At 47.0% G+C, this 18,346-nt stretch overlaps 5 protein-coding genes across 5 annotated transcripts; 3 read left to right on the top strand and 2 right to left on the bottom strand.

Moving 5' to 3' along the window:
* Window positions 1-4,761: 4,761 nt before the first annotated feature.
* On the top strand, window positions 4,762-5,925 carry PGRI_094310 (zinc-binding alcohol dehydrogenase family protein; the record flags this gene model as incomplete). The annotated part of the gene is made up of 1 exon (XM_040797144.1): window positions 4,762-5,925. One exon carries the CDS (start codon window positions 4,762-4,764, stop codon window positions 5,923-5,925), a length of 1,164 nt encoding a protein of 387 aa, XP_040649955.1.
* Window positions 5,926-7,211: 1,286 nt separating this feature from the next.
* Window positions 7,212-9,220, top strand: PGRI_094300 (WD40 repeat domain-containing protein; the record flags this gene model as incomplete). The annotated part of the gene is made up of 6 exons (XM_040797143.1): window positions 7,212-7,777; window positions 7,843-7,937; window positions 7,997-8,400; window positions 8,466-8,946; window positions 8,996-9,135; window positions 9,203-9,220. 6 exons carry the CDS (start codon window positions 7,212-7,214, stop codon window positions 9,218-9,220), a joined length of 1,704 nt encoding a protein of 567 aa, XP_040649954.1.
* A 1,150-nt stretch (window positions 9,221-10,370) lies between these two features.
* On the bottom strand, window positions 10,371-11,735 carry PGRI_094290 (ATP-dependent RNA helicase eIF4A; the record flags this gene model as incomplete). Its single annotated transcript, XM_040797142.1, has 4 exons — window positions 10,371-10,390; window positions 10,444-11,337; window positions 11,401-11,655; window positions 11,705-11,735. 4 exons carry the CDS (start codon window positions 11,733-11,735, stop codon window positions 10,371-10,373), a joined length of 1,200 nt encoding a protein of 399 aa, XP_040649953.1.
* A 247-nt stretch (window positions 11,736-11,982) lies between these two features.
* PGRI_094280 (SF3a splicing factor complex subunit PRP9) lies at window positions 11,983-13,549 on the top strand (the record flags this gene model as incomplete). Its single annotated transcript, XM_040797141.1, has 2 exons — window positions 11,983-12,072; window positions 12,128-13,549. 2 exons carry the CDS (start codon window positions 11,983-11,985, stop codon window positions 13,547-13,549), a joined length of 1,512 nt encoding a protein of 503 aa, XP_040649952.1.
* A 2,770-nt stretch (window positions 13,550-16,319) lies between these two features.
* Window positions 16,320-17,751, bottom strand: PGRI_094270 (uncharacterized protein; the record flags this gene model as incomplete). Its single annotated transcript, XM_040797140.1, has 2 exons — window positions 16,320-16,755; window positions 17,246-17,751. The coding sequence occupies 2 exons, from the start codon at window positions 17,749-17,751 to the stop codon at window positions 16,320-16,322; spliced, it is 942 nt and encodes a 313-aa protein (XP_040649951.1).
* Between the last annotated feature and the right edge of the window lie 595 nt (window positions 17,752-18,346).

Raw genomic sequence — 18,346 nt, 5'->3', positions numbered from 1 at the left:
GGTCTACATGTGACAGAAAAGATTTGGAAATTGAATTCTGATTCGAGAGATGCAATTTTATTTTTGATGCTCGAAAGCTTCATTTATCTCATCAAATTATAGCCATATTCATCATCCTTGACCAAAGAGTGTCATATCCAAGAGTCGGAGTCGTAGAGAAATGATTTACTTCTACAATGAGAGGTTAGCCTTTGCGATATCCCCAAATTTCAGGTTTCAGATATCACATACTCCGCATCCCTTGCAGTCACACTTGTCGCCGCAAGAGCAGCTCTGGGCACCGCCATTGCAGTTGCAACTAGATCCGCAGCCGCAACCCATGATGAAATATGTGGGGAATAAGTGGGGTGGTAGTAGATTATTTGTAGGAGTATGGTATAGAAGTATGGTAAAACTGAGGACCTTGGAGACTGAAGTGCAGAAGCAAGTGGTTTATATATTCATGACACTGGTAGCATCATCATGGCGTCACAATATGGACCCCGTCTCATTTTATATCTAGGCGGCTTTTCCTGTTGGAAATTAGGTAATAGAGTAGTAATTAGGTAGCCTACATCCATGGATGTGCATTGACTGGATGAATATAGGGTGTCTTTTATAGAAAACCCAGACCGCCTTCCGGGTCCGGTTAGGCAAGACCAGAAGGGAGACACGTGACTCAAAACAACACAGGATCATAGGGAACAGTGTATATAAAGTACAAGTCAAACATTCGAAACTTCTTCTCCAAACGCCCGGACATGCCGAACAGTTGATGAAAAAGGGAGTCGCGTCTATCGGGGGTAGTGTGAGCCAAATGACACTGTGCGACGAGGCATGCGCAAGCACAGGGGCCAAGTCACGAGGTCCAAAAATAGGAATAATCAAAGTGTTTCCTGGACGGAAACTTTCAGAGATTAAACTGAAAAGAACAGATACTACACTTGATCTAAGCCAATAGGCAAAGAGAGCTGAAGAAGAAAGAAAAGAAGAGCAAGACCTGTTAGCCCGGGCAAGTATGTAGGTATTTGTGGTCATGTGACTTTCCTCAACCGCGGTGCAGGGGGCGGAATACACTAACCGGATTGGGAGAAGAAAGATCTGTTGGCCCAAGCATACGACCTTTCTCAACCGCGGTACTCCGTACACGGTGCAGGATCCACTGACCGGATTGGGACACAATATAATTTTAAAAAAAGAATAATATACGGAGTGCAACATTAGAATATACATCAATGTTATTTGTACGGAGTACGGAGTATTTATATTAAATTCATTGCATTTCAAATTAAATAAACTTTTCCAGAACCTTTATTGCCTAAAAGAAATATTTTTATTAGAAATATTTTTTTACTAAATTTACTAAACCTTGTGAATAAGTATTTTCAAATTTTAGTTTATTAATATAAAGCATTTGTTAGATATCGTAAATAAGTATGCTAATTTCTTTACAGTGGCGGTAGGCGATATAAATCCGAGTGTAGGCATCATTGCTATGCTATCATATATAGTTGGCCGGAGAAACTAGACGCTTCCGGATGAAAACAAATGATATCGGGAAAAAAAGGTGGAAAAAGGCGTATATAAGAGGGTTGCATGGTAATCTACGCATATAATTCTACATTCTTTCAACTTCTTAAGATACCCTCCCATAATTACAGTAGGTTGCGCAACAATTTGTTGTTGTTGTTGTTGTAGTATTTAACGTCAGTCGAGGCATAGGCCCCTGTAGCCTCATAGGGGGCATGTGGACATGCCAAGCTATGGAATCTTATGTACATAAAGTGCAGCTATAGACGGCAGTTCAAACGAATGTGGTGATAGGTTTATCAGTTGGCTATGCGTCCTTCTCCGCTAGTTAAGATAGGGTAGTAGGTTTAAGGCAGGGGGAAGAACTCCTACTTAATGTCCGCCGATAGGCGTGCGTTTTCTTGGTAACTGGCTTAAGACTCGGCTAGGGGTGGTCCTAGGGGTAGGGCCCCCTTAGGCGGCCGGTGGCCGTATAGTGGTAGCGGCACTAGTGCCTGCGATGATAAAAGAGAGAGAAAGAGAGTAAGAGGAAAGTGAGAGTGAGAGGAAAGTGAGAGTGAGAGGAAAGTGAGAGTGAGAGGAAAGTGAGAGTGAGAGGAAAGTGAGAGTGAGAGGAAAGTGAGAGTGAAAGGAAAGTGAGAGTGAAAGGAAAGTAAGAGTGAGAGGAAAGTGAGAGTAAGAGGAAAGTAAGAGTGAGAGGAGATTGCTAGGGCTGGGGCCCCGGTGCCCCGGCGCGGTAATAACGCTACCGTATGTAGTGCTTAGAGTAGAACTCTGTGACCCGGAGGAGCTCCGCGAACTCCTGCGGTTCGAGGGTCTGAAGGTAGGCTACTGCCTCCCTCTGAGTCTCCGGCGGCGCTAGGGGCCGCCGGGGCTACCTGCCGAATGTCCTCCGTGACTTATAGTAGATAGCGAGGTGTTCAGGGGTCTTCAGGCGTCCGCAGGCGTAGACAACCTTTGCGTCTTTATAGCCAAACTTCCGGTAGTACCACGCAAAGTCCCCGTGGGCAGACCTAAGCGCGAGCCACCGGTGTAGGGTTGTACGGCGGAGCAACAGCTCCGGCCTCGGCTTAACTTCATACATGTCGCTGCCCTCCCAGGACCGGTACCATGTAGAGAGCTTGGTCGAGGCCTTATCCCACCATTGGAGCCGGGCCTCGGCCCAAGGTTACGCAACAAGATCGAGCCCCGGGAGTATCTCTGTAGTTGGAAACGATTTAGGAAATTCTTAATCGATAAAATTATAATCCCGAGTCCTAGACCACAGGTCATATCACGAGGATAAAAGCTCCAGGCTAGTAATAATTCATATAGGGATAGCAGCTGGGGAGAATATGTTATGCCTTGTCTATCCAGAAACAAACCTTGGAAGATCCACCCTACTGAACTATTGGAACCTTTAACCTTAAATAACTACCCGTCGACTCTATAGATCTCAAGGGCTATAATCTTCGAAATCATATAGTAGATGGCCAATGTATAGGGTGAAATCAGGGATATAGATACAGCTATTACTTGCTCAATATGCCCTTTCTTCAATATCACGGCTTGATAATGGTAGGACATAACAGAGAACTCTTTGATATAATATATTCAGCAATAGGGATCGACCACAGCTGTGGTGCTTCATTTAACAATTCCACCTATCAGCGAGAGCTCCTCCTGGAAGAAATGCATGTACAGCACGATTATCTCCATGATATAGTCGCAAATACAAGCAAATAGAAGGACATTCCACTCGCGCCCTAAGTTCAATCCACCATATACTGCGACTAGCTTTGCGGTACCATAGATAAATCAACAATAGCGCTGCAGGGTCTCTATTTCGGAGCAAGTCTTTGAAAGAGCCATGGATACTCCGCGTAAAGAGTTCACTCGGACCTGTTGTGACCTCACTATCTGGAAGGTCCAAGATATGGGATACCGCATGAGCGGAATGGAAATAAGGATTAGTTTCAGCCGTAGAAGAGTCTGTGAGGTTACACACGGCAGCCAAGGCTATTGGTATACCTTCTATACCTCTCTCTGGCAATGGGGCATGTATCTGAACATAAGTTGCTGCCATGACACTGAAAATGCTGTCCGGTCGCAGCGGGTTAACCGTGTTCCACAATGACATTTTACCCTTGCTCATACGCACCCAGTCCAGGTCAGAGGAGGAGGACTTGAGAGGCCATGCTTGTTCCGGCGTGCATGCATCAGGGGATGAGAGGGTTAGGATAGCCAGAGCAGCCGCAGTACCCCATATTGGATCTTTATCTTTCGTTTCAATTGGTTCCCTTAGCCGCTTGTTCAAAAGAACTGTGCTTTGAGACCAGTGATAACACTCTTCAAGAGTACGACGACAGTTTAAGGACCCGTTCAGATGGCGGTCGTATGTAAGCGCCACGGCTAGAGAGGCATGCATTAGGAAAGGGTACTATAGACCATATGTTAGCCGAGGCGAACTCATAATGGGCAATCCAGCGTCCATTATGTCTTCTAAAACAGAAGTCATATTTCAAAACTTACAACAAAGGCTAGTTCTAGAAGCTTGCGATTAACTTGCATCATGTTAGGGTCGTTCGGGGTAATAAGACTTCGCCCAAGATATCGGGTTATAAAATCTTGACATCTTGCGTTCAATTGATAGCGCGTGGATGCGTCAGATGTCCAGATAGCATTTGTGAGAGGGGGCTGAAGCTCCGCTTTTCTTCGCACCACCAATGGTCGCCCTGTGTCAGCGGCGACAGGCTGGAGGTCGGGGATGTTAGATATGAAGTTGCATAATACCCCGAACGAACTACATCTCTTGCACTGTGGTTTGTGTTCGTCGCACTAGTGGAATGAAATTCAGCCAAGCACAGATTATTTACAGCCTAGGGGCACCCACCTTGAGTTTTCGAAGCTTGCAATTTCGGCAGCCAAACCTCGACCTCCGCAAAGTCCTACGCTCCATATCTCTTGAACAAGTCAAAGCTATGAGGCTTGGCTGTGAGGGATTTTCCTGAGTTTGATGGAATTCAATGCCAGATCCAGAATAGATGGAGGGTGGTCCAACTAAGCTAACCCTCTTTCGGATATTCCTCCACGCTAACTGTTCGTCGGATACAGATGTCTCTGATTGGCTGCTTCCCTGGGGCCATCTATAAACATATCATGTTAAACAGGTCTAGTTACCTGGGAAAGCTGTATAAGAAGAGCGGTATTCCTTGACAGACTCGGTCCACACAAAAGTTTACACCTCAAAATCCTTCATTTAAGCAGCCCAGAATGGCTACCCACCTCGCCGCCGTCTCCCTCGCAAAAGGTGAGCCCTTCAAGGTCCAACATCGGTCTACACCAAAACCAGGCCCAGATGAGCTCCTAATCGAGGTCAAATCTGTAGCCCTCAACCCGGCAGATGGTTATATGCGTGATCAAGGCCTCTTCATACCCACCTACCCCACGGTGATCGGCTTCGACATCTCGGGTCTAGTCCTCGAGGTCGGCGATAACGTCCCGGTCGGTCCTACTGGTGAGGGTTCAGGCCCTTTCTTCCAACCAGGAATAACCCGAGTCGCTGCCTTTGCTGCGTCCTTTTGGAGGTCCTGCGACCCTGACTACGGCGCCTTTCAGGAGCGGTGCCTCGTCCCCTGGCAGCACGCCTTGCCTCTTCCAGAGGGTATTTCTTGGAACGAAGCTGCAACCTTGCCCGTAGCTGTTGAGGTACCCCTTAACGCGTGGCATGTTATGGGGATTGCACAAGTGGGAGAAGCCACTGCTTCTTCCGTCTCCACTGCCCCAGTTAGCCCCGATACCACCGAAAGAACCCAGAGAAACAAGAAAGAAAAGAGAGAGGCCTTATTAATCTGGGGTGCTTCCTCCAGTGTAGGCACGATGGGCGTGCAAAGTGCCCGACTGCTTCGAGAAGATCCCGACTCTTCGTTCGCCGCCGTGTATGCCACCGCCGGTGCTGGGAATCAGAAGTACGTAGCATCCCTTGGCGCGGATCGAGTCCTCGATTACAAAGATCCGCATGTTGTCGACGCGATTGTTTCTGCAGCTAGACAAGACGGCCTAGTTATTCGGCACTGCTTTCTTGCCACTGGGAATCTGGCGCCATGCCAGGCCGTACTTAAGGCTTTCATTGGGGATAATCAAGGAGAAAAGCAGAAGGCAAAGATCGGGTCGGCACCAATTATTCCTCCAGATGCGGAGGAGGTGACTGGGGTGGAAACCATCTTTGTGCTGCCGTCAATGGACGAAGGCGAGAGGTTGGCTCAGTTCCAATATTGGATGGGGACATGGCTGAGAGTGAATCTGACCAACGGGGCCATCAGGCCGAGTCCAGAGCCAAGGGTCGTGGGAAAGGGGCTGGGGGCCATTAATGCTGGGTTGAATGTGTTATCCCAGGGGGTGAGTTGTACGAAGTTGGTCGTTGAGGTTGCGGAGTGAGAGTACCTTATCCAGACTTGTGTAGGGATAATTCTTTACCGAGAAATGAAATATACTTGCAAGTTCCTACTGCAATAACTATTAGGCGATAGACTACATATAAAAGCATATGTTGTATGTATGGAGTTAACGGTGACATTGGCACACCGAGTTACTATTATTCTCTCGAGGCTAACCTGCTTTTTTTTTTACTCTGATACTCTACATTCCCACACTATATATTCCATAGGCAGTGTAAAGGATATAATTCTCCAATAATGAATATCATACTATTGACCATTTTAATGAACATTATTCCAAGGTTCTACCTCGGTATTATTCTAAAGAATATAAACCTCTACACAGCTTGGACTAACAGATATAGTTGTACAGACGCTCTCCATATACCCTATACAGGGAATGCTAAAACGTCATTTTCACCGATTCCATAAGGCGACATCATAAAAGAAGTCCTTCTATATACATAAGTCAGTAGTAATTAAAGTCGAGGTGTTACGTTGTAGATCGTGGGGGTCTTGCCTTTTCCACCCAACGACCCAATCCTGTTTTCTTTTCCTTTTCTATTCATTTCACACTTTAAATTTCACATACATTTGACTTAATATCTGACATTCAATAATATTCGGACTTTCATTGCCATCCGGAGGTTGGTTGGTTTCTCTCTTTATCTCTCTCTCTCTCTCTCTCTCTCTCTCTCTCTCTCTCTCTCTCCTCTCTTCTCCGATAAGCAACATCAGTTCCCAAGAACATTACGGAGACAACGTGATTTACAGCTCTTTGATCATTTTTCTACGTCTGTGACTATTAGCTTAAGCTAGTGATCATCCATTTGACCTTGTGACAACTGCATCGCCCCTCTCTTAACGGAGCTTCCGGCGATTACTTATCGGACACCCGCCACCGCTTGAGGTCTGCTCACCTGGTTCTTCCAAAGAGCCAGGGGATTGGGCAGATCTAGAGATATTGTCGAACTGGCTCAAAACTCATCACATAATCCCTTTATCACCTCCGACCACCCTGATCCTCCTTTACCCACCACAGCTCCCGCCTCGGTAGGCAATCCCGGCTTCCAAACGTCAGAGTTCCTGTCCGCACCTCGACCCAGTTCATCTACCCCTCGACCCAGCCGTCGCCGTCGCCTTTCGAGCCCGGATAACCTTGGTCCCTCATCGGGGACTGGATACCTTTCACGAATAGCACGTGAAACTGCACAGAGTTACCCCAGCCATTTTCTTGGCCGACCGGACGGCCGACCTCCTTCCCCCAAGCGCAGGCGCCTGGTAATCATGCGTCCCGATGGAATATCAACAGAAAATGGCACCTCAGACGCCTCGAATGACTTACTTCCATCGGCGTCGAGGAAAACGGGTCTAAACGGGCAAGCGGCAACCAACGGGAGCTCTCATACAAATGGCTCTAAAAGACCATCTCAAGCTTCTAGCTACTATGGTCATAACCGGGAGGAAGTGACTCGGATTCTGATACAGAGCCTGTATGAGCTGGGCTATAATGGTTCAGCATCACTCTTAAGCTCGGAGAGCGGATATGAACTGGAAACGTCAGGGGTTGCGACGTTCCGGAGTGCGGTGTTAGGCGGAAGATGGTCAGAGGCTGAGAGGATCTTGATTCAATCGTTTCGAAATGCCGGGTCGCAGCAGGTTGACAAACCTCCACAAGAGGAAACCCTCATATTAGCGGAGGAAGCCGATAGGAACGAGATGCTATTCTATCTCCGGCAACAGAAATTCCTCGAGTTGCTAGAAGCCCGCGATCTCGCTTCAGCTCTCAGCGTCCTGCGGCAAGAACTGACACCCTTGAATTTTGACGTCGAGCGTCTTCACGCCCTATCAAGGTATTTCTGCCCTAAAGACATTTCTAGAACAGGTTTCGCTTACCAGTTTTTTTTTTCTTGGCTAGTCTTCTTATGTGCTCAACCGAAGCCTTACATGCTCAAACGGGATGGGATGGCTCCGTTAGCTCCTCTCGTGAACGACTGCTTGGCGATCTGTCAAGTGAGTCTAATCTAATGCTTAATGTCTGTGGTGTAACCGGGTTGCTAATTCAGCCGCAGAATCGATATCTCCTTCCGTGATGATCCCGCAACATCGCCTAGCCGTCTTACTAGATCAAGTCAAGCAGACCCAAATCAACAACTGCTTGTATCATAACACCGCGGAGCCTCCTTCGCTCTATTCCGACCACATGTGCGACCGAAACGAGTTTCCGCTGGACGTTAGTGTGGACTTAACTCAGCATTCAGATGAAGTATGGTATTGCGAATTTTCACATGATGGCTCCAAGCTGGTCACTGCAGGCAAGGACCATAATGTGCTCATCTACAACACAACCGATTTCAGCGTTATTCACAGACTTACAGAACACGAGGACGGAGTTGCGTTCGCCAGTTGGAGTCCAGATGACTCCAAACTTATTACTTGCTCGCAAGATAAGAAGGCACGAGTATGGAGTGTTGAGGTAATGATACTTCCTTCTGATATAAATATATGATTATATGCTAACTCAGGCTGTGCATGGTTTAGAGCGGTCGATGTCTGCTCACCATCAACCATCACCGTCAACCGGTGACTGCGGCTGCCTGGGCAGCAGATGGTGAATCCTTTGTGACAGCCTCTCTTGATTCGGAAGCACAGCTACGTCACTGGAGCATGCGTGGTCAATCTCTATACACGTGGAAGGGCGGATTCCGTGTACAGGATTGTGCCATTAGCGCCGACGGACGACGGCTTGTTGCTGCCGACACAGAAGCGAAGGTTCATGTCTACAACATGCTTACGTACGAGGAAGACTACTGTCTTCCACTGCCCAGTAAACCAACTTCGGTTGCTATCAGCAGAGATTCGCGACATGTGCTAATAAACCTTGCTGAGGGCGAGATTCAACTAGTTGACATGGAAACCACTGCTGTTATCCGTCAGTTCAAGGGACAGAAGCAAGGCGAGTTCGTGATTCGCAGCACATTCGGAGGAGCAGCTGAGAACTTTGTCGTCAGCGGAAGTGAAGGTGAATATCTCAATATTTCTCTGCTGGTATCGTTACTAACTCTTTCCAGACTCGAAAGTCTACATCTGGCACAAAGAGAACGGCAACATAGTGGAGACCCTCGAAGGGCATATATCCGGATGCGTGAACTCAATATCATGGAACCCAGCAGACCCGGGAATGTTCGCATCAGCAGGCGACGACAGCGCAGTAAGAATGTAAGAATTGCTCTTATCTTCATCCCACATTGGACGCCACCGCTAACTTAGATTTCTAGCTGGTCTCGAGAGAGTAATCGATCCCGTCCAGTAGGACCAGTTCAACGCAGCGGTATACCCTCAAATGGGTTTACGCGGACTAGCGCATTGAGAACAACCACTTTCTGATATGCATGTCCTGTATCTCAGCGACAACCTGCTCCAACACCATCATTTTTCATGCTTGTCTGTCTTTATTCAAGTTCCCCACGACAGCGTATCTCATTGAGGGAACATACTCGGACCTTTGAATTGAAAGACGATAAACTTGCCTTGCAATGTTTTCTTGTTCTTGAATTCTCTTCAATGTTCTCCTCTCCCCTCAGTTGACCGACATATCTTCATCATGATGCCTTGCGCATATGCATCCGAGTCCCCCTTTCACTCCTTATGCTGTTTACTTTGCAGTTAGCATCTATTTCTTTCAATACAGGAACCTGGCGTTGGTCCGTATTTTCTTTCTTGGTACTGAGGAGTATATACGTTCTGTCCGTCTTTTGTTGGCCCAGTTCTGAGTTTTGGTTTTGGGGGGCTTTCTTGGCCTCGGATTGAACGGCCTTTTTGTTATCAGTCTCTTTGATTGAATCAAATCTACTATTCATATTCCTTGTTTGTAGGTCTTCAGTCTGGTAGGAACTAGCTAGCGCTGCTATAGAGCAATAGACTGGGAAATATTGCATCCATCTCACTATCATCTCTCACTACTATTTTAGAATTAAGTCGCCAGACTAGAATACTTGGGGCCAAGGAAAAGCTACGTATGCAAGTATGTAAAACTGATTCCATCATTCATGATCCCAAGTGTCAAAAAGTAAAGTAAAGAAACTCCAAACATAAAGAAACGACCCTGCTACTTAGGCCAAAGGCCCGAAATTTTGGAAATAAGCAAAATCGTAAACACCTTCTGGGGTGCGTAAATCGGTTGGCATTCTTGAAAACTATCTCGGATTGTTAGTTGGACATCAGATGAGCTGGCAGCAAGTTGAACTTACTGAAATATGTTATTATCCCTTTCCTCCACGCTAGAGCTGGCCTTGCATTCCTCTGAAACCCATCATGCCGGGTTTTCAGGTATATTCAATCAACAATGCAAGCGCACTCCACTTGCAGAAGACCTCAGAAGGGATGAAGCCAAATCGCTTTTGGCGTAGGAAAAGATGTTACAATCACAATACCAGAGGGTGGAGATTATGAGAGCAAATCCGCAACTGGAATAACATCATTAGCAGAGCAATAGAAAAACTGTGTGTGATTTGCTTACCGTTCATTGGCATCTCATCAATTTGGGTTGAGTAGTACAACTCGATGTCGCGAAGGATGCGGACATCATCGCTGGTGACAAAGTTGATGGCCACACCCTTGCGGCCGAATCGTCCAGATCGACCAATACGGTGAATGTAGTTCTCACGGTTGGTAGGCAAGTCGTAATTGATAACAAGAGAGACTTGCTGGACATCGATACCACGAGCCCAGACATCAGTAGAAATGAGGACACGAGAATTGCCCTGACGGAAGTCTTGCATAATACTATCACGCTCCTTCTGAGGCATCTCTCCGTGCATACTGGAAACAGTGAAGTTGGCCTCACGCATCTTGTCGGCAAGCCAGTCGACCTTTCGGCGGGTGTTGCAGAAGATAACGGCCTGGGTGATTGTCAAGGTATCGTACAAATCGCAAAGTGTGTCGAACTTCCATTCCTCCTTCTCAACAGCAATAAAGTATTGCTTGATACCCTCCAGTGTCAACTCGTCACGCTTGACCAAGACACGGACAGGGTCAGTCATGAACTTTGTGGTCATGTCCAGGACATCGTATGGGAGGGTGGCAGAGACCACGACGACCTGTGTCGCGGGGGGCAGGTAGCGGTAGACATCGTAAATCTGCTCACGGAAACCGCGGTTGAGGAGCTCATCTGCTTCATCGAGAACGAGCAGCTTAATATGACGTGTGCGCAAGTTTCGGCGACGGATCATATCAGCCACACGACCAGGAGTGCCCGAGACAACATGCTGGCCGTAGTCGAGTTTGCGGATATCTTCACCAACGTTGGTTCCTCCAATGCAAGCGTGGCACTGAACGTTCATGTAATCACCAAGGGCCATAACGACGGACTGAATTTGGGTTGCGAGTTCGCGGGTCGGGGACAGGACCAAAGCTGTTACAAACCAGATTGTGGTTAGAGTTGGATCAGATCAGACTGAACAGGAGAAGTGCGTACCTTGGGTCTCGCGCACGACAGTATCAATGATCTGCAAAGTACTGATAGCGAATGTGGCAGTTTTACCAGTACCGGACTGGGCCTGGGCGATAGTGTCGCGACCTTTGCAAATTTGAACAATCGCACGGGATTGCACAGCCGAAGGCGATTCGTATCCGTAAGCGTAGACTCCGCGAAGCAGGCTTTCCTTCAAGTGCATGTCCTCGAAGGTCGGGGCGACCGTCACCTCCTTGGAGGTGTTGAATTCCATGCGCTCTAGTTACTGTTAGCAAGATTCATGTTGCCCAAGGTTGGAACCACATACCCTCGGCGCGTCTGTCGATTCCGTCCGCCATGATGTAAATGTGATTATTGCAACGGCAGATAATAAAAGATATTGCGATTCACGAAGAGTGAAGCCTTAAGAAGTAAGTGAGGTTAACCGGCTCAACTTTTCGCGGTGGAAAGGTTCAGATCACATGACCTTCCCGCAAGTTGGAGCTGCCAATTGCCAACGCTTTTTCGCGATCGCCACAAGACTTTGTCACCACTGCTTGCGCGCCAATTTTAAAAAAGTTCTTACGCAGCAGTCATATTGAAATTATGTTGCTCGAAGATCAACGGTTCATCCATGAGGATCTAGAGCGCCTCGAACAGGCTATCGCTGATCGCGTGGCGGAGGAGCCCCGAAATGTGAATATACCGCCGACCAATGTCAGTCACATTTTTTAACCTACCAATTCTTTAGGCCCGCGCTCGTTTAGCTCGCGACCATGAAGTCGCCCAGTTCCTAGATAGATTCAAGAACCAGTCCGAGCGACTACTGGAGATCTACCAGGATGCCGATGGACTACGGGAGAAGGAAGTGCAGTCTATCTCAACCGGCGATCAATTTGATGAGTTCTACAAGCAGCTAGGCGAGATCAAAGAGCATCACAAGCGCTACCCGAACGAACCGATCGAGAACCTCGAACAAGCCTACAACCGCCCTCAGGTCGCCGAAGGAGAGGCTCCCCGCACCGCAATCGATAATATGTTCACTGGTGAAGAAGGGTTTGGACAGTACCTGGATCTCATAACTATTCATGAGAATTATCTGAATCTCCCTGGAGTTAAGCGCTTGTCATACGTCCAATATCTCGAAATCTTTGACATCTTCACATCGCCAACCATGCCGATCAAGCGGAAAGACAAGATCTCCGATCGTTACTTCAGCTATGTTGGCGAGCTTGCTAGCTATCTGGAAAGCTTCATCAAGAAAGTCCAGCCACTGCAACCCTTGGACGAACTTTTTGCCAGCTTTGACGAAGAATTCGAGAAGCAATGGGCTGCGAAGGAGGTTCCGGGTTGGACAGAAGAAAAGCCCGAGAATGGTACATCTGCCCCAGCAACTCAAGGTACTGGTGAGGGCATTTGGTGCGCAGATTGCGAGAAGGAGTTCAAGAACGAGAACGTGTACAAGAGCCACTTGACCGGCAAGAAACACATCCGAGCGGCAGAGGCCCGTAAAGCAGCAGGCACATCTGATGTGAAGCCATCTTCATCTCAAACCGCATCTTTGGCGCACAGTCTAAAGGAGCGCGAGGTTGCACGACGTGAACACCAAATTCGATCCTTGACGAACGTCCTGCATGAAGAGCGACAGGCCACCAGAATCAATGTTGAGCGCCGACAGGGTATGACTGAACGTGAACGTCAAATGGAATGGGAATCTGTGCAGGCCGGCCTGGATCACACGGGTCCCGAGCCTCGTGCTGGCGAAGAATCCGGGGAAGAGGACGAGGAGATTGTTTACAACCCGTTGAAATTGCCACTGGCATGGGACGGAAAGCCTATTCCGTTCTGGCTCTACAAGCTCCACGGACTCGGTGTCGAGTACCAGTGCGAGATCTGCGGAAACTACACATACATGGGTCGACGAGCATTCGACAAACATTTCTCTGAAAACCTCCATATCCACGGATTGAAGTGCCTCGGTATTACATCCAACACCAATCTCTTCCGTGAAATTACTAGTATCAATGAGGCTATTGCCCTTTGGGAACAGCTTGAGAAGGATCGCAAGAAGGAGCGAGATTCACGCGAGAATGTCGTTCAGATGGAGGATGCAGAGGGTAATGTCATGCCCGAAAGGATCTACCTGGATTTGCAAAAGCAGGGCATTCTCTGAAGGGAACGGGCTCATCATTCTCTTTTTTTTTCACCATCTGGCGTCCTGATTTCATACAAATGGCTCGGTGTTCGGCGAATACATACTCTTTGAAGGCCATTTGAGGTTTGAACTGGCTCGGTCTTGGGCCAGAATATGTTCTTTAACTTCTACAAATTCACAATGAAACCCACATTATCTGATTATAACTATGTTAGTAGATCTCGTAGTACGGTAGTCCTCGTCAGTGCCCTTTCTCTTGACAGTCATGCGCTATACCTCAACCAAGTCCCTCTCCTTCGCACTTCGCCTCATCCGCTACCCACAGGGCTAGTATCTCCCCTAACTAAACTTCAGAAAATGTAGATAAGCCAGTTCCTGAGAATATATACTCCGGAACGATTCGTTATCGTCTGCCAAGGCGGTTAGTTGCGCATATCTAGTTACGCCTCTTTTCTCTTCCTTATATAGCCGTTGACAGTAACCTTGCTACATACGTCTCCTCAAAACTCCTTCAAGGTTAACGCCACAAACTGACGATGCTACCAAACCAACAATCTATTACCAACTAGGGTTAGATCAAAGTACCAAAGAAAATTACGGCTGAGGTGGAGGCACAGGATCTGTTTAGCTTGGACGGTCATTGGTGCTCTCGGGATTCAACGTCTTATCGTTCAAAATGGCGAATTCTCACTGGTTTAAAAAGAAAAGGGGCTCGTTTATCGGGATTCTTCATCGCTACACATGTAAGCGCTATGCTGGATTTGGGCTAATATGTAAGAGCTACAAATGTATAGCTATTGCGCCTGACCCTGCTTTTCACTTTTCTAGGTTCACCTATTTTCATCATCTCTAATTATCACTTTGCGAGTTCGCATCTTGAGATGTTACTACCTATTATATCCGTCGCAGGAAATGGATTGTCAGGTGGTAGCCAACAACTTCAGGTCAAAGGTAAGATCATCTACACTTTGTCATTGAAGCCAAGCCAACATGGCCGAAACAGATGTGGCATACATCGGAAACGACTTCAGTTCGACTGCCATCGACTTTGCGACCATCAAACCAGCGCATGCTACCAGTACCCCGGATGGAACACATACGAGTACCAGCATACGCCCCAGAAGCACCAATAGCACGCGACCAAAGCAGTCAAGAGCTACGATGGCTGGAATCAGTGTTGGTGCTACGTTTGGCATGTTATTGCTTTTCGCTTGCGCGTTCCTATATTTCAGACGTCATTACAGAAAAAAGAACCGACCACGTCCATCATCTTCCTTGCCACAGAGGTCAGAGACAGCTGCAGGAAGCTCTACCGATGATGCTCCCCTGGATGACTTGGCCCGTACTGATCCGCTGAATAAACAACCAGTCTCGGATCCCAGTGCCCAAGATCTTGAATCTGTTCTCGTTCACAAGGCTGACAAGGAAGACGTGTGATGAGTTCAATGGAAGATGGAGGGGAATTTATAAGCCAATCAAGCGTCAATTAATTAGCATAGTTGAGTTAGCCTCTAGCTGGTTTCGTATACTTCTATATCAGCATAACCTACGTGGGTCATAATTCTATAGGTCGCCGAGAATTGTGCCTTACAAACTATGTGCATTGTCACTTCCAAGATTGTAATATCATATATAGCTCAACTACACATCAATATAAATCAACAATAAAGAAACGATAGACGGTTCCATCCCGGGCGTTTGGTAGATCTACAGGGTATAAATATCCTGTGATTCCAAAGATTTACAACCAAGAACTGTCCCTCTTCTTCATCTCTCTATCTATACTATCAACAGAAGTCAATGACACAAGCATAACCAGTTTAAAAACAAAACCAAGACGGAAAATCCCAAAAAACTGCCAAACATGATCTCTTCAAAGCAGGGCTACAGCTGCCATGGCCAACTGTGGACTCCTTCGTTAGACCCAAGGAGGTGGAACAGCCTCTTTGTAGTTTGGAATGGGCAGGCTCTTTACCATCTCCTTGATATCAGTGCCGAAATGCTTATTATGGGTGCCATCTGGCATTGAAAGAACAAACAGCAAATGATAGATCCATACACCAGACAGCCGATCTCCTTGAGTTCCTCTCCTTCCGGGCGATACAGAGGTTTGGATATCAACCCAGTAGGGAATTACACATGTGTCTTCATGTAGCATGTTTGCTTGTAGTATCACATTCCGAACCATCACCTGCCCACCGGCAGTCTGTTTGAGTGCTTGACCAAGGACGGGCACGGGTTTCCCAGATAGTCTTTCAATCTGGGCTATATCGTCTTCGAACACCCGCATTGTTGAAGCCCCAGTATCCTCGAGGAAATCAAAAGTAATGGAAGTCGCCATTGTACTTGTTTCCTGGGTAGCTGGGTTTATGAGATGACTGTAAGGTGGATCTCCTTTCGCGTTTAAGGAAAGGTAAGCCTTGAAAGGTAAGCGAGAACCGATTCGATGTTGTACCCGGAGACAAAGAAAAATCTCACCATGGGTGGAAAAGGGCACAGCACAGAGCTCTCTAGGGCGTGATGTAGAGCCACGTTATCTGGGAAGCAAGCCCTAAACTATGGGAAATGTTGAAAGTTCACATTAGATATCCGAAGACACGTTAGTTATATGGCCCGTACTGGCAATTTTCAATTCTAACAACTGTTCTCCAAATATACATATTCACTAACTTATCTCTGTAGACATGTAATTCTCATAGTTTCTTCTTCGGCTTAGTAAAATGGACAGAAGACATGGTCGTATATACTAGACCATGTCAAATCATGTTGAGAAGCAATATACAGAAGATCATGTAGGCTTAAAATCAGTTCCGGTAGAATCGCTTTGGCTCGTCATCTGAATCCTAGGCGTGTCGTCAAATTGTTGGTCTGGCCCCGTGTTATCATCTGGTCCTTCCTCGCCTTTCTTCCCGTCTCGAGTCATCAAGTACGGCCTCGGATAGTCCTCCTCCCAGCTCTCGATACGCCGCCCATCTTCAGCATAGACAGGCGGATCGCTCAAATCTGAGAAGAAGGTTCGTGGTCCTTTATCAAGGTTGCTCATGTCCATATATCGTCCAGCCACCTTTACGTCCATCCGCTCATCCCTCCGCACGATAAAGACCTTTGCCCTCCGTGTAATGATGTGGATTGGTCGCTGCGAGGGAATGGTATCTGAAATTTCAGCCCGAAGTTGTTTATCGCACTCGTCAAGAAAGAGATCATAACAAATGTAGACATCATTTCTTGTAAGAGAGAGCATTCAAACCATGTTCATTTGTGCACTAAAGCCGGCCGTTTTTGTCCAATCTCTCGGAGTATGGCGCTGCTTATTTTCTCAACACGCGATTCTGCCCAGGGTATGACATCGGCAGATCGTCGGGACTCATGACGGTATTTAGTTACCAGCACACACCGCAAGGTGGAGTCTGTCTCTAATGCCGTGCGAGTCTGGGCAGAAACTTGAACATTCAGTTCCTTCATGGCAAGTATACGCGTGGCTGATCAATCGATAAAAGACAACTATGGATCCAACTACCGGGTGAACAAAGAAACCGCAACTGTGGTCGGATGACAGACGAGTAATTAAGAGAGTGGTGAAATGAGGACTATACAAGTTATACGAGGGACTAATAGATCACAATTTGCAAAGATAAAATACAATGGTAAGTTGGAGGATCCTTGACCATTTAAAGGGGGCCTGGCTAATAGTAACTTCCAATCACGAGAGGATACCGGACTAAACTGGGATATTTCGTGAGAATTGCTTCTCTAGCCTCGAGTATTTGAGAGGAGTTCACGATAAGACCCGATTTCTGAAAGAGCGTAATTTGATCGTCCGTCCAATATCTGCAGCCCTGACCCTGGGCGTTGAACTCATACTGGTCGCGATTTTGCTGTATGAGCAAGTCGACAAAATCTTTCAATTTGGCACCAGCCCTAACTTGCATTGCCACAGACTTCTTCGCAGCGAAGGAGGTGGATGGCAAAACGCTGATAAGCATAAAGGCTTTTGACCCACCTGGGACTTCAACACCAGGAACGTTATAGGATGGCGTAATATCAATACACACTGACTGGCCTCGGCTAATATTTAGGTAGAGGCACCAGTGATTGCCTCCCTCGGAGAGAGTCTCGCCGCCAACGGCGTACAGAATTAATGCATTGCTGTTTAATATGGTCTCTTTTTCAGTTGAAGGGATAAACTTCACAGCTGGGAAAGTGGGCGCCTGGAAATTCATTGTCTAGACTGGGGGTCCGCTACGGAATTATATCTAATTAGCATGAGTATCATAACGAGAGGAAGGACAGTTTCTCACATGAGTTAGAAAGAGTATTTCTTCAGTAAGCTCATAGGCAGTCGATATTAGAATGGGCTGAGTAGAAGGAGGAAGGTGCTGTGTCGTGAGAGGATGTCGCAGGACTAGTTAACTAGTTAGGCCGAGAGATCGATGCCTTAAGGTGTCTTATGATGCCTTAGGACCCACTTAATGGCATCCGGACCCACTTGGAGCAACCTTATTTTGTATAGAAAAAGAAATAAACACAACGTACGGAGTATTTGCTTTGGGATAGGGAAATCAGACTAAGACTTTGACCTGTCTCCTTGGCTGTTCAGAAGCACCATTAGCCTCTAACGTGATAGTCTAGTACTAGAGCTCCTTGGTTTCAATCTCAAGCTCTACTAGAGAAGAACGATCAACTGTATCAAATTGTGGAACTCGTAGCGCATTTCGAGATGGCCTCTCGCTTGCATGGGACACTCGTTTATGAATCAAATTAATAATCTCCGGGGCCAGGTTTTACTGTGAGATATATGTTGTCGCTGTACATTTT

The sequence above is a fragment of the Penicillium griseofulvum genome (assembly GCF_001561935.1).
Source record: "Penicillium griseofulvum strain PG3 chromosome Unknown contig_15, whole genome shotgun sequence".
NCBI classification, from domain to species: Eukaryota; Fungi; Ascomycota; class Eurotiomycetes; order Eurotiales; family Aspergillaceae; genus Penicillium; species Penicillium griseofulvum.
Note: the sequence above shows the minus strand (reverse complement) of the source record. Positions and strands in the feature narration are given on the sequence as shown.